The sequence below is a fragment of the Limtongia smithiae genome, assembly GCF_038497785.1.
Source record: "Limtongia smithiae strain NRRL Y-17922 unplaced genomic scaffold V1518scaffold_14, whole genome shotgun sequence".
In the NCBI taxonomy this organism is placed as follows: Eukaryota; Fungi; Ascomycota; class Lipomycetes; order Lipomycetales; family Lipomycetaceae; genus Limtongia; species Limtongia smithiae.
In genome coordinates, this window is record NW_027117635.1 from 22,897 (window position 1) to 37,163 (window position 14,267).

A 14,267-nucleotide genomic window follows, 5' to 3' on the forward strand; every position below is an offset into this window, starting at 1 on the left:
GGTGGGCGTCGAGGATGAACAATATTTTTAGGGGTTGCACAGTTCGTGCGGCGTTCGCGACTCCCTCGAGGTCAGAAATCTGTATGTCATGCCGAGCGAGACACGTCTCTACCTCCTCTTATCAAGTCAGGCCCGACTATTGTCGTAAAATCTACAAGTTTGGCTTGCTCTAGAATACATTGCTTGATCGTTCAAGTCATTAGCGTAATTGTGGCTGCTTACTGCGCAGTGTGAATGTGGGGGTGCGCGTCGCAGGCGAGAAGCGCAAGAGTAGCAGGCTCAACTGAGATATCGCATAACCGTATTTCGCGACTCAGGTTGAAATATGTGCTATCCCAATAACCGCATCGGCTCATATGTGTACGTTAAAGCCGCTTAGTGTGCCTGGAACGGCAATATCAGTGGTGACTTTGATCGGATGACAACGCTTCACCGTAGCACGTACGAAACGAGCTTCTCGATCCATTCACTCACAAACGCTTCCCGCCATCCATCAGCTGGTCCAGAAATGAATTTGACTCTTCCCTCACTTGAGAGAATCCCCCCAGCGCAGACTGCTCTGTTGACTGCCAGTTTAGCGAGACGAATTCCCGAAACGTTTTCAATATGCCGTTCCAGGCTGTGCGACAGTTGCTCACCAGCTTGTACAAGTAGCATAGTGTCAGTCGCTTCAAACGCAAGTGTGATCCTACGGCATTCCGCGATGCCGGTGGAGTATTCGAGCTCGACGGCGCTGACTTCTCGCTCTGTGTAGCACTGCGACACATAGGCGTCGATGAAAATCAATATAAAATCAGACGACAACGACGCTGGACGGACGTTGATGTCAAAATACATCTCAAGCCAAGTTGTAAACACCTCGCGCATTTGCTTGGACGCGCGTGAGAGTATGACTAACCGTGCGCCTGGCTCCGCGGGCGATGAGGCCACAATAGCGAATTTATGACCAGATAAATCAATATTGTGCACAAAGAGCTCAAAACCGGCATTTTCACTGCTAGGAACAGCTGTAGCAGTCCACGATCCGGACGGAGAGGTGTATCGCGGTACGTTGGGGGCATTGAGATACGGAGCAGCTTGTAATTTCAGGCTGGAAAAGTAAGTGTGGCAGTTATAAGACTCAAGCGCGCTGTAGGTGAGTGGTGTAGTAGTGAAGACTAAGAATGAGGCGTTATACAGCGTCTCCATCTCCAGCACAAAGTATTATCTACTAGAGAAGTGATGATCTTGGACGTGTCGCGCTGTAAACAATCCGTACACGGAGCAAAACCCTCAGAATGTCAGCGGCGCCCGTCAAGCTAGGTTACCCGAGGCACTACAACTTTGTCCCAGGCACGCCTCTCCACGTATTTCGTCAGCTCCCCTCCTCTGCCAATTCGCGGGCCATTCCACCTGGCGCAATAATGTCGGGTGCTCCTGCGAAATTGACAAAGCCCGGCACCGTAGTCGTCGCGGTAGGTGATTCTCGAACCGTAGCTGGGAGGTTCGATTCAGCTAATGTTATCTCCAGGCCAACGGCAAGTGGATATCTTATGCGCATTCCACGTTCGCCGGTTGTATGTTGTCTACTATCCGCTGATTACTCGGAGATTGTACTAATTGAGTATGCAGATGCCTTTCTTAGTGCTCTTGTAGTGGGAATGTCCCTACATTTTCACAAGATTGTTAAGAATGAGTACTTCGGATATCCTGAGGAATGGTTCGTTCACTCGACGTTACTAGTTACGCCATCTTTCTAATGCCGAGCAGGTTTCCGTCGGTTTCTGCTACTATTGGCGACAGATACCCCGAACGGAGTGTTTTTCAGGTCTTCATTGCACTGACGGCGGGTAAGTTGGACATGCATGAGTTATGAACGTAGGCCAGTGCTGACTTCGCTATCAGGTCCTCGATTCCTGTTGCTGTTGTTGACGTACCTGCTATTCAGCAAACCTGGTGCTTTGTTTCCTAAGATTCATGGCGTCGTTGGCTTGGTGCGGACTCTCACCTGTGGTGGATGGGGTAAGAATTTGTCTCAAGTTACGATGCTTGGATATTTGCTAACGGGACAGTCTACATTACGTCGACCGACGATCATGACTGGCACGATATTTTCATGATCTCGTACATGATCTTGACGATCCCATGGGTTTTAGGCGGCATTTACTTGACTAAGCCCGGCACGAAGGCCAAGAAATGGCGAAAGATATACGGATACTCGTTCTTCGCTATGATTGTGCCGCTGGTGTACTACTTTATTCAGCACAAGGTCAACCATATCGCGGGAGGTATGCAATTCTTAGTCTATGGTCCAAGTATAGAATACTAATAGACTATAGCGTACACGACATATGCATTCTTCGAGTGGTCGTTGATTTTCTTCGACGTCGCATACGACTCTGTCACAGCATTGGATTTCAAGGCATTTGAAATTAGAATTGTTGACATGGATGGTGTCACAGCTGGGTACGTACCTGAATTCAATGTGTAAATGGGTCATAAACATATCGGCATATCGGAGTTACGTGTGTGTGGTCATCGTCATAGTAGAGCGAGCAATATTGAGACATGATTTTTTCTAGATTCTCGTCCTCCGTAAACTCCTCTTCTTCCCGGTTAGTAACGATCCATTGACAGTTCTGCGAATTACCCTAACGAGCTGAGCAGTGAAGCAAAGACAGGAGTTTTGGGCGCGTTTAGCCTTGCCGCTTTTTTCGGATTCTTCAGCACTATTTACAACTCGGTTAGTACAGATCAAAGATGAATTTTTTGTTTCAATTGCTGATATTGCAGTTTATGTTCTGGACGACGCTGTCGGGACTAACTACGCTCATCTGGTGTAAGATACCTGCTACAAACGGTGATATGGTTTGATCTCTGACATATTTTATAGACTTCCCGCTGTGGTACATGGGCGTTAGTGTAAGTCGCTGGATTAATGGTGTGATTGTTCTCGGAGTAAAGTCTAATATCGGCACAGGGATACGAGGCGACTCTGTTCTCGACTATTGCACCATTTTTACTGGGCATCCCATTCGTATTTTCTTTCTTCTTCAAGTACCCGCAGTTAGCTTACTTGGGCCAGCTTCTTGGTCCGCTTGCCTACCTTATTCCTGGTCCTAGTGATCGTCTATTGACGGTCACCGCCGGAACGATGTTCGGCACGATTGCGCTTGCCGTCGAGTTCTGGAATATCACCTCGCGGACTTATTTGGGCCTGCAAAAGGGCACCGCGTTCTCGATTGGTTTGATTATGTCAGTGATCGCCAAGTTTGCGTTCTACGCAAACAACCCCGTGTGGCCGATTATGCACGCCGAGAACGGTGGCTGGAACAAGACCGGTATTGTCGTCGGTATCGTCACGGCGCTGCTGGCTGCGCATCCGCAGGTGGGCTCAAGCGAGACTGTGTCGTCGTCCAAGCGTGGAACGAGCGTGTTCGCCGCTGCCGGTCTTGGATCGCTGCTGTTCACGCTGCACTCACTGTTGTCCGATTCAAGCACGCTGATCTATTTCGCGTGGAACGGATACCCGCTGACCGGGCCTCTGCCGGTGCCCTATGGCGCCGTCACAATTCTCGCGATGATCCTTGGCGTGTATGTTGGCGTCGTCAAGAAAAATGCGGTCGGCGGATGGATTCCATTTTTGGTCGGCTGCGCAGGCGCGTTTGTGCTGTACAAGTTCGAGGACTGGACCGGATACATCGGATCTGTAGTTTTCACTGTGTACATCATGTCCATTGTGCCTACGCTTCTGCAGTCGGCGTCGATTCACCCGGCGGGACGCACGTTTGGATTTGCGTTCTTGATCTACAGCTTCTTGGTGCTCGGCCACGTGTGGGTAGTGGCGTACGCGTTTGTGCCAGGTGGTCCGTTACTCCGTGAGCGCACGGATATTCTCATCGGCGCATCCATGGCGTTGATCGGACTTGGCATCTACGGTGCTAGCAAGGTGCCGCGTAGCGGCAGCAGTGCAACGAAGAAGGGCAGTAACGTGCTGAACAAGCTGCACTCGTCGACAGTAGTGGCGCTCACGATCTTGTCGGCGCTGACGGTTGGTATTGCGTACACGCGCGTGAACAAGGACGCGCCCAAGCCATACCACCCCGAGGCCAAGCTGATGACTGTTGGTATCTGGACGATTCATTTTGGACTTGACAACGATATGTGGGCGAGCGAAGGACGCATGGCAGATGCAATCCGTGAGCTTGAGCTCGATGTTGTCGGGTTGCTCGAGTCAGACACGCAGCGCGTCATAATGGGCAACCGCGATGTGACGCAGCAGATCGCAGAGGAGCTAGGCATGTACGTTGACTACGGTCCAGGACCGAACAAGCACACGTGGGGTGCGGCGCTTTTGTCGAAGTTCCCGATCCTGAACTCCACGCACCACCTGCTTCCGTCGCCGGTCGGCGAACTCGCCCCTGCGATCCACGCGACGTTGGACGTGTATGGATACCCTGTCGATGTTGTTGTCTTTCACTCCGGCCAGGAGGAGGATGTCGAAGATCGACGACTGCAGACCGCCGGCGTGTCTGAGATCATGGCGGGAAGCTCTAACCCGACGATTCTTCTGAGTTACCTCGTAACAAAGCCGCTAGAAGGTAACTACCTGACCTATGTGTCCGAGCACACCGGTATGAACGATATCGACCCGTCCGACTGGGACAGATGGTGTGAGTACATTCTGTACAAGGGCATCAAGCGCGTCGCGTATGCACGTGTCAGCAGGTCGACCATCACCGACACGGAGATCCAGACCGGCAAGTTCGTAGTCGGCGTGGATGCCACGTCGAGCAATACGCAGATCCCCGAGGCAGATGTACCGGAAGTGTATCACTACCCAGCCATGTTCAGAGGCGAGGGCGTGCGCGGACATCGGTACCACGTCTTTGACGAGCCGCGATACTACGCGTGAACATTTCAGGAATGTGTATGAAGGAGGGTTGACGATATATAATAGTGATTTCATCGTGTCCACATAATGCACAAAAGAAAATACTACTTGCTGTGTATACTAATATATATAGTTTGAGAAGAAGGCTAGTAGTCGCTTCACGACGCGATCATTGGGTGGGCCGGATTGAGCGTTGCAGCGCGATATTGCACGTGATAGAGCGCGCGTTTAATCCGTATTCGTCTCTGCGAAAAAAGATTTTTGTGGTAGCACCGATGGGCAGCAGCACACGGCCTTTTGAGGGCAGCGATTCTTTCTGTAGGAGGGTATCATTGTAGAAGAAAAGCAGAGTTGTAGCGGGTCGCAACGGGCAGAATGCACTCGGGGCACACAGCAACTAGTGAGAGCACGGTGCGCAGTGTGCAACGGCTATCGCGTCGGCACGCGCGCCAACTCGCGACGACAGTAAAGACGACAGTGATAGCGTCAACTCAGGATGCTGTCTACCGTTCAGAAGTGCTGGGCTCGCGTAGAGAAAAGTGGTGCGAAGGAGGCCGGTGCGGCGTTGTGTATTTGAGGACGCGAAGACGACGAGGAATCGCTGCGTCCTCGCCATCACCACCGCCGCCACCACAAACCTACCGCGTCGCGTGTCTCCACCGCAGCAACACACCGCCTCCCGCACCCGCCCACCGCGTCCGACGACTCCTCCTTTTTTTATATCCATCTGTAGCCGCGCATCATGGAGGTATGTTCCCCTCTTTTCTACTCTGGTGCTATGCCTCCCCGTCGCCGCGTCCTGCGAGCGCGTCTGCCGGCGTGCCCCGCTTACACTGTGCAAGCTAACCGCCATTGCCGTAGGAGGAGAGGTGAGCTCGATTGAATGCCTTTGGCGACGCGAGGATAGAAGAGGAGAGAAGAGCTGGGTGTGTGTAAGTTGATCGCGCGCCAGGACTGCGATGCGCCACGTCATTTTGTGCCGATCGTGTTTCTCCGCACATCTTATCCACACCTGCGCTGTACTTCTTCTCCCTCGTGTACGCGACGGGTCAAAATGCATTGGCATAGAGACCACAAGTCTAACAAAGCGACACGCGAATTCAGCAGTACTATCCCCGTCGCCGTCCCCAAGACCGCCCCCGCCGAGACCGCCGAGTCGGACATCCCCACTTCCTACGGTCCTAATGCGCCCTCAGGTTTCCCTGGAAATGTGTCCCTCGAACAACAAGCGAAGGTCGGCATGCTTCGCAACGAGCTGAAGGCGGCGGGATGCACGGAGCGGCTGGACGACTGCTCGCTGGTAGGTTGTTTTCTGGGTGCACAAATGGAATAGGAGGTAATTAACAACGACGCAGCTCCGGTTTTTGCGTGCGCGGAAATTCGATGTGCCCAAGGCGAAGGAGATGTTCTTAGCGTGCGAGAAGTGGAGGGATGATTTTAAGGTCGATGATGTTATGGCAACTTTCCACTACGACGAGAAGCCCTTGGTGTCAAAGTACTACCCCCAGTACTACCACAAAACCGATGTCGTAAGTGCTCTGGTGTTACAATCGTGTGCATCTGTGCTGACGATATACACCAGGACGGCCGACCGGTTTACATCGAGCAGCTCGGCGCTGTGAACTTAACTGAGATGTACAAGATCACCACCTTTGAGCGGATGCTCCAAAATTTGGTGTGGGAGTACGAGACCTTCGTTAGTAAGCGGCTGGTAAGTGGATCATCGTACACAGTGCTGAGCGGATGGAATGTTAACAATCGCAGCCTGCTTGCTCGCGGAAGGCCGGAGTGCTGGTTGAGACATCGTGCACGATCATGGATCTCAAGGGTGTCGGCATCTCCAGCATCCAGCAGGTGTATCAGTACGTCCGTGAGGCGTCTGTCATCGGCCAGAACTACTACCCCGAGCGCATGGGGTAAGTCACCCTTGTTTCGCCATTGACTACCTGCTGACAATCACAGCAAATTCTACATAATCAATGCGCCATTCGGCTTCTCCACCGCGTTCAGAATTATCCGCCCGCTTCTCGACCCTGTCACCGTTTCCAAGATCTTCATCCTCGGTAGCGGATACCAGCCTGACCTCGTGAAGCAGATCCCAGTAGAGAACCTGCCCTCGAAGTTCGGCGGTCAGTGTGACTGCGAGGGCGGCTGCGAGTTGTCCGACGCAGGCCCATGGCACGACCCGCAGTACATGTAAGCGACAACCGTCGTCTTATATATGTAATAATCTCTTTTTACTTGAAAAAAAAGTGTATATGTGCGAACGGCACCCTTAGACATCTTTTGTAATTACATCCCTCTGTTTTGTGTCTCTTTTGTTCGTGTTTGTCTATCTATCTGTGACTTTTAGTCGTCGCTCGCTTCGTGGTGTCATTGTGGTACAAAGCGGAATATGTTCTGTTCAGACAGCCGTTAAGATATTTGTTGTTGAACGCGTGCCCCAAAGTTGTCTTACCGTGATTTTGTTGAGCGTGCGATTATAATTATCAAGACGCGTTTATCTCGCGACAACAACGTCTGGTCCCGTCATGTGCCGCAGACGAGAGCGTAAAGAAAGGCATCAAACGCAAGTAAGGGGCCTATTTACTGATCACTTGGCAGCCTGGTTCTGGGCGCGTTCACGAAACCATCCACGCTAGGGCTGGCCCACCGCACTTGTCCCAACACCTTACCGCCTTTACACCCAACACCCTTCGTCCCTCCACCACCCTCGCCGGCCGCAGGCTCGAACGTCATTCAAGTGCTCCAGCCATATGGCGACAGCAACACCTGCTATCTCGCTCCCGGCTGTGTCTGGTGCTGGCGCCGCTGCAGCAGTGGCAACTGGCCCCAAAGCCACGCCGGAACTGCCGGTCCCATCGTCCACGCGACGTCCGCGGCGCCTGCGTCGCGCGTCCGCAGCCGACAACGACGCGGACAGGCGCAACTACATTCCACAGCTCTCGCGCATTGGCGGGTTTCCACCGCTATCGTCTATCCGGCTGCCGGACTTCATACCGAGGCGGCTGCTCAACCTAGACGATTCGGAGTCTGATACCGACGATGAGGGTTCTGAGGCGATAATAACCCCCTCCAACAGCGCTGGCGACCGCGGAACACTTGCGTCCGCGACGTCACCCGCGTCATCGTCGCAGAGCTTCTCAGAAGAAACACATCAAAGCTCCGGTTTTAACTTTTCTTCCTCATTGCCACAGCTCTCGACATGGCTGTCCACGAGGTCAATTCCCTCGATGCCGACCCCGTCCTCGGTCGCGCTCAGTTTGCCCTCCTTCTCTGCCCCCTCGCTCCCACTTTCGTTTTCTCCGCCCTCATTCTCATTCATGCCACCCTCGTTCTCATTCCCGCGACACCTCGCAAACTACCTTTTCGCTGCCACCGAGGGCGGCACAGACGAAGACGTTATCGACACTGACTTCGCCACATACATGGCCGGAGCCACCGACCGCTCCGCTAGAGCAGAACAGTATGACAGTGACGACGAACTCACTATCCGCAGCGAGGACTTAATCACCACTGGAGCTACTCCAACTCGACGCCACCGTCGCCGACGGCCACGTACACCGGCTCGACCGCCTACACGTGACATGGCGAGGAGTCCGGTATCGGCGCAGGGAAAAACGCAGGTGGACTTGATTCTGTCGGAAGAGAAGGAGCGGGAGTTGCGGGCGAAGATATTTGAGATTCAGAACATGAAGATCTCGGATAAGGAGCGCGCGATGCGGATGCATAGGCTCATGACGGAGGACTACTATAGACTACAAGGCGACCTCTTTAGTTCACCCGACGAAGTACATAGCAGCTCTGTGGAGGACGACCGCGCCGAGGATGACCTCTATATTGATCATGAATTCGACGCCGAGGACGAGGATCTCACCGAGAAAGAGAAGGAATCGACTTGGTTTGACGAAGTCAACGAGATCCGCGGCTGCCCGCACTACCAGCGTGGGGTCAAGCTGCAGTGCTCGACCTGCGACCAATGGTACCCATGCCGCTTCTGCCACGACGACGTCGAAACTGACCACCAACTCGTGCGCAACGAGACAAAAAATATGCTGTGCATGTACTGCCTCCATACCCAACCCGCCGCGCAAGATTGCGTGCACTGCGGTATGCGTGTCGCGCGATATTACTGCGACAAGTGCAAGCTGTGGGACGATGACCCTGACAAATCAATCTACCACTGCGCGGACTGCGGCATCTGCCGGATTGGCGAGGGCCTTGGCCGAGATTTCTTTCATTGCAAGACTTGTAATGTGTGCATGTCGATATCGCTTGAGAACGCACACAGATGCATTGAGCATTCGACAGAGTGCAACTGCCCTATATGCGGCGAGTACATGTTCACCAGCACCATGACCGTGGTCTTCATGTCCTGCGGCCATTCAATCCACCAAAAGTGCTACTACGAGCATACCAAGAAGTATGTTCCCTTATATCCAACTTCCTCCTTAAATTATTGACCCCCTTGTTCTAGCTCATTTAAATGCCCCACATGCGCCCGTTCCGTCATCAATATGGAGTCTCAATTTCGTTTGCTTGACCGTGAAATCGAACGTCAGCGTCTGCCGGAGCCATACTGCAACTGGCGCTCCGTCATTTCCTGCAACGACTGCTCCGCCAAATCGAATGTGTCGTTCCACTTTTTGGGGCTAAAATGCGACACCTGCCGTTCTTACAACACCGCACAAGTGAAGTTGATAAAGCCGGAGGAAGAGGCGGCGCTCGTTGGGGATGAGGATGTGGATGTGACGAATAGCGATGCTGTGAACGGCACTCCTGCTGCAACTGCCGATGGAATCGACGCTGCAGCACGCGCGTCCGCTGCCGCTCTCGTGCGCGCGAACGAGCAATTTTCATACCTTAGCACTACAGCGAGCATCGAGGACCAGATCGCGCTCATGACGTTGCGCGACATGGCAGAAGATATTCTCGTCAACGACGATGAACATAACGGCAACGACGGCGAGAATATTTTCTACCTCCGTCCTTGAGCCTTTTTGTCCAGTTCTTGCACTTCTTTTGTTTTGATGATTGCTCGGAGCTCTGCTTGTGTTTCTTGTTTATATCGGCGTTGCGTGTCTGCGTGCTTCTCTTTATGATTCGGCATCACGATATGTCTTTTTGATTTGCAACTTTGTTCATAATTGTACAGCCTGGGAGTTGTCTTCTGACGTGTAGGTAAGGAAGTTATTTCACTTTGTATTTGTAAATAACCAATCTGCATTGCGAAGACGAGAGTAGGGAGCCGGCGGCTATGGTATGTTTGTAAAGCAGGTTTATCATTAAAAGGTATAATTTACAAAGTAACTATCACTCGCGATACACGACCTTTTGTCTTCACACAAACACACTTCATCTCAATACGACCTTTGGCGGCGCAACATAGCCCGGCAACAGCATACTTTTGTTCACAAACCGCACAGGAGGCATTACGTAGTACACGACCACGGAGCTATCCCGCTGAATATCCGTGTACCGTAACAATTCCTTCACTAGAGCGCGGGACGCAAACGTGTCCGGCTCGGGCGCCAGTGGAAACGGGATCACGCCGCCTTGCGTGAACTCTTCGACGGGCTGCACGAAGCCGATAAGCCCGTTGGACACCTTGGGATGCAAAGGGATCGTGACCACTTCCTCGGTGTCGACGGATGTGTGCGCTCGATTATACGCACGGCGGAGCACCGAGGCGCCGAGTTTGCTCGCGCCCGAGATGTAGAGAACCTCGTTGCCATGCGAGTTCCTTTTGCGCTCCGCGTCGGTGAGTAAATGATACCTCTCTCCCACGGCGGTTAATAACCGCGCCTCGTCGATAAACGGAAGTAGCGCGACGCCTTGCCACGCCATCTTTTTACCGTTCATATCGATCGGGAAGTCCTCCGGGTAAAAGTCCGCAATCACAGAATCTTCCTTCGTCATAAGCTCACGAAGCGGTTCCGGAAGCGTGTGCGAGGACGCGGCGGGGAGCACGCCCATCAGCTGTTCGTACGGCCTGAACGGCGCGCCCTTGGTGAATTTTACTATGATACCCGAAATATTCGTGAAATCTGAAGCGAAAGGAGCGTAATGATAAGGGTAAAACCACGTCCAGGACGGACAGCCCTGGTAGTAATACAGCAACACCCACGAAACACCTTCCACGTATGATTCCACAATATCTCTCCGCACTGATTCTTGTTCCTGCGAGGAGCGAACTTTAAACTTCTGCGCGTAGTATCGAGCGTTATAACCTGGTTCCCATAGTCGAACGCCGTCATCGTCTTCGGCTGTAGAATCTTCGTCCATATCAGCCGGCGTGGATGCATCAGAATCGCCCGCTTTACGCTTGCCGCCGAAACTGTTCGGCGTGAACTCGTCACTCGCATTCTGTTTCAAGCCAGATTTCATGTCAGGCGTCGCCGGCACATCAACTGTAACATCGTCAGAGACCTCGGTCGGCGCCGTCGTCGCCGTCGTCGTGCTCTGTGCAGAGTCGTCATCGCCGTCGTCAGCGTTTGACGGGTGCTGTTGCTTGGCAAATAACTGAGCTCGCAAATATGACGCCGCGCTCTTGTTCGCAGCGTTGGCGTTATTCACAACTGCCTTGGCCGCCATCGACGACACATTACGCACGTTCGCACCCAGTTTCATGCCATTCGGACTCCCGCCCGAGCCCATGCCGACGGCGACACCCTGTGGCGTGAACAACGGGATATCAGTCGGCAAGTTACGCGGTCCAATATCGACTTGACCGCGCTTGACCACCGGAAGAACCCCGTTAGATGGAGTCGGTGAGGAATAACTACTGCTACCGTCACCCATGCTGTTTCCATTTTCAAGTCGTCGGCGCTTTTGGCTGCTGTTCTGTCGAACTTCTCTTTCTCGCCGCCGTCGGAAAATTTGATCCTCCTGCATGCCTAGTCCCCGCAATAAATATTCCGTGCTCTTCAGATTTACATGTCCGTCTGTAGTAAGATAACCGCCCATATTGGCGAGTCCTCTGCGCCAAATGTTGATCAGCGTGTCAATTCCATTCTCACGGATTTCGAGGGACGGGATATGCGGCAAGAAATCATTACCGACAAAGAAACACATAAAAACCCAGTCATCAATCGCTCGCTCGAGGTCAAACTTAAAAGGCAGTCGCGACACAAACAACTCCTGCTGCAAATAATCGCGTAGAATATTCACATGGAGCCATATGAAAGGCTTCTTCTGATTTCCAACCTCTTCGGAAATAGTCTGCGGCGCCTCAAGTTGTTTTCGCTGTCCCGTGCAATTCGCAGCAATATGACCCGGTTGTCCACAAATGTGGCAATGCCTTGGTCCGCGCTCCTGAAAGAACACGTCCTCGCGTAGTACTCGGAAGAAGGGCTCGTGGGTAGCGAGCCCAAGCATGATTAAATCAGCATCCAGTCCGTAGATTGCATGCGACGTGTTGGCGTCATGATATGGCGACTGTCGTTGACTGCGGATAAACTCCATGATCTTATGTTCACCCTCACCAGGTACGGACGCATCCGATATTATCACTTCAAGATCTCTCCACCCGGGCTCCGTGTTGAGCTTGTAAGCAATCCAATACCGAAGAGATACAGCAAGCTTCCCCATAAACGGCGTTCCAGGCGTGATGACATTAGTATCCCACGACTTCTTCTCCTTGATGCTGTCGTCGATGACCTTGCCGACCGCTTCCATCTCTTCCATCATTCGAGCATTCTGCTCGTCCTTGTCCTTCGCCTCACGTGCAGCTCGAAATCGCCGCGATCGCTGCTGATTCATCTTTGCTCTTGGAGCGACGCCGTCCACCGCGATCATCAGTACCTTCCGTGGTCGCGCCATGCTGACGACTCTGTCGGTATATTTGAACACCTCCAACATCATCTCATCCTCCGATGCTGGGGGAGGACGGCCTTCGGGATGACTGCAAGGATGAACTATACCGTTCATATCAAGATACAAGTTATCAAGCTCGCCATTTGGGTTCGGCCGCAAGTAGTCCGCCGGATACGTGAAGCCATCAATTTCGACATCAGGCTCCTCGATAACAGGCGTCACGATCTTCGGATACTTTCGAGAAAGCCATCGGAATAGAGCGGGAACTCTAGACAATGAGATGAGTTATTATTATGCCAGGGTAGTGCGGCCACCATAGACCAAGCAAGTCTGGTTGTCTGTGTGGTATTATGACCGACGGTTTTACAAATGAACGAGACAAAAGCAATTTTGAAGTAGTGAATGGAATTGCGGTGGAAGATATATTACGCAGAAACAACTCAACATTTATTTCAGAAGCCAAGCGCCAGTCGGATCAAAGTCCAAGCACAAATCAAACAGATTTGCGACAAAGATATATAAGAAAAGGAAATGCTAACCCCATGAAGTACTATTGCTATATATCCCAAACCGAAATAAGGGAGGTACGTTTGTTGAGAACCGGACGTGGACAACGCTGCCGACGGCAGTAGAGATCTAAGAAACTAGTTAGCAATCACGTAATATGTGATCCCAGCCGAAAATAATGTTCTTGCAAGTGATAGATCAAGAATCATACTCAGACAAAAGTTAAAGGTAGCGTGTTTTTTTCCACATCGAGGCCTGATCACGCTGGGAAGAAAAATTCTCAACATGACCAGACTTCTCGAGCCAAATGCACTCTAGTCATCATAGCACAATAGCTAATCAAAAGGAATTGAAGAAGTCAAGACATTATTGTTGGCTGTAGAAGAGGTAAACTTACCAAGTGTCGATGTCACGAGGGATGGGGAGTTGAGAAGAAGAATAGTGTGAAAAATACTCCTGTGAAGTGGAAAATGTGAGGAGACTCGATGTCAGCGGTGAGTGTTTTGTACTTCGACATCGACACCCAGTAATGCGTCAGCAGCGCGAACATACAAATTCCGGTCACCTATTCAGATCTATATATTCGGCTCTATCCATTTAATATCTGATCAGGTAGGAACTGCTTACAGCTACCGTAAGTGTCAGTCGAGCTTAGTTAGCCGGCTCTATTTGTGATCCGCAAACGCATCTACACGCGTCCGCTTAGTCCAGCACTCAAGGCCAGTGTCAGTTTGGCTGTGCGACACACTAGTCTTCCGGCGTCGGCTAGTAAGTACTGCAATATTCTCTGGCAACATCATAAGCTTACTAAACGACATCAACTCTACAATGTGCCCATTCCACGAGGGCCAGCAGTCGCGCTCACCCAACACGTCACAGCCCTCGAAACTCTATAAATGAGCCAAGTATGTGCTGGGAGAGCCATCTGCGAGGTACCTCGGAAGATGATTCAAAGTCATAAGAGATATACACAAAACAGCGATAAGAAAAACCAAAACAGTGCGTCCCTGAAGTCTCATTTCACCAGAGACACGATTATCCCCGGCAACACAACATAATTTTAGTAACCCAA

The 14,267-nt window shown here is 51.9% G+C and overlaps 5 protein-coding genes across 5 annotated transcripts; 3 read left to right on the forward strand and 2 right to left on the reverse strand.

Annotated features, from left to right (window-relative positions):
* Positions 1–31: 31 nt before the first annotated feature.
* V1518DRAFT_422424 (uncharacterized protein) lies at positions 32–1,242 on the reverse strand. The gene has a single exon (XM_066905458.1). It carries the CDS (start codon positions 1,186–1,188, stop codon positions 430–432), a length of 759 nt encoding a protein of 252 aa, XP_066757311.1. The 5' UTR covers positions 1,189–1,242; the 3' UTR covers positions 32–429.
* Positions 1,243–1,340: 98 nt separating this feature from the next.
* On the forward strand, positions 1,341–5,017 carry V1518DRAFT_422427 (Frag1/DRAM/Sfk1 family-domain-containing protein). Its single transcript, XM_066905459.1, has 12 exons — positions 1,341–1,454; positions 1,511–1,556; positions 1,612–1,699; positions 1,750–1,829; positions 1,885–2,001; positions 2,052–2,267; positions 2,319–2,445; positions 2,562–2,594; positions 2,647–2,722; positions 2,773–2,818; positions 2,873–2,901; positions 2,960–5,017. The coding sequence occupies exons 1-12, from the start codon at positions 1,404–1,406 to the stop codon at positions 4,892–4,894; spliced, it is 2,844 nt and encodes a 947-aa protein (XP_066757312.1). The 5' UTR covers positions 1,341–1,403; the 3' UTR covers positions 4,895–5,017.
* Positions 5,018–6,113: 1,096 nt separating this feature from the next.
* V1518DRAFT_377637 (CRAL-TRIO domain-containing protein) lies at positions 6,114–7,073 on the forward strand (the record flags this gene model as incomplete). The annotated part of the gene is made up of 5 exons (XM_066901586.1): positions 6,114–6,173; positions 6,229–6,402; positions 6,456–6,584; positions 6,638–6,789; positions 6,836–7,073. The coding sequence occupies 5 exons, from the start codon at positions 6,114–6,116 to the stop codon at positions 7,071–7,073; spliced, it is 753 nt and encodes a 250-aa protein (XP_066757313.1).
* Positions 7,074–7,351: 278 nt separating this feature from the next.
* V1518DRAFT_120772 (uncharacterized protein) lies at positions 7,352–10,177 on the forward strand. The gene is made up of 2 exons (XM_066900692.1): positions 7,352–9,296; positions 9,351–10,177. Exons 1-2 carry the CDS (start codon positions 7,630–7,632, stop codon positions 9,865–9,867), a joined length of 2,184 nt encoding a protein of 727 aa, XP_066757314.1. The 5' UTR covers positions 7,352–7,629; the 3' UTR covers positions 9,868–10,177.
* A 51-nt stretch (positions 10,178–10,228) lies between these two features.
* Positions 10,229–13,726, reverse strand: V1518DRAFT_397749 (XRN 5'-3' exonuclease N-terminus-domain-containing protein; the record flags this gene model as incomplete). The annotated part of the gene is made up of 3 exons (XM_066901827.1): positions 13,228–13,726; positions 11,303–12,956; positions 10,229–11,224 (listed from the first exon to the last, which is right to left on the reverse strand). The coding sequence occupies exons 1-3, from the start codon at positions 13,230–13,232 to the stop codon at positions 10,229–10,231; spliced, it is 2,655 nt and encodes an 884-aa protein (XP_066757315.1). The 5' UTR covers positions 13,233–13,726.
* Between the last annotated feature and the right edge of the window lie 541 nt (positions 13,727–14,267).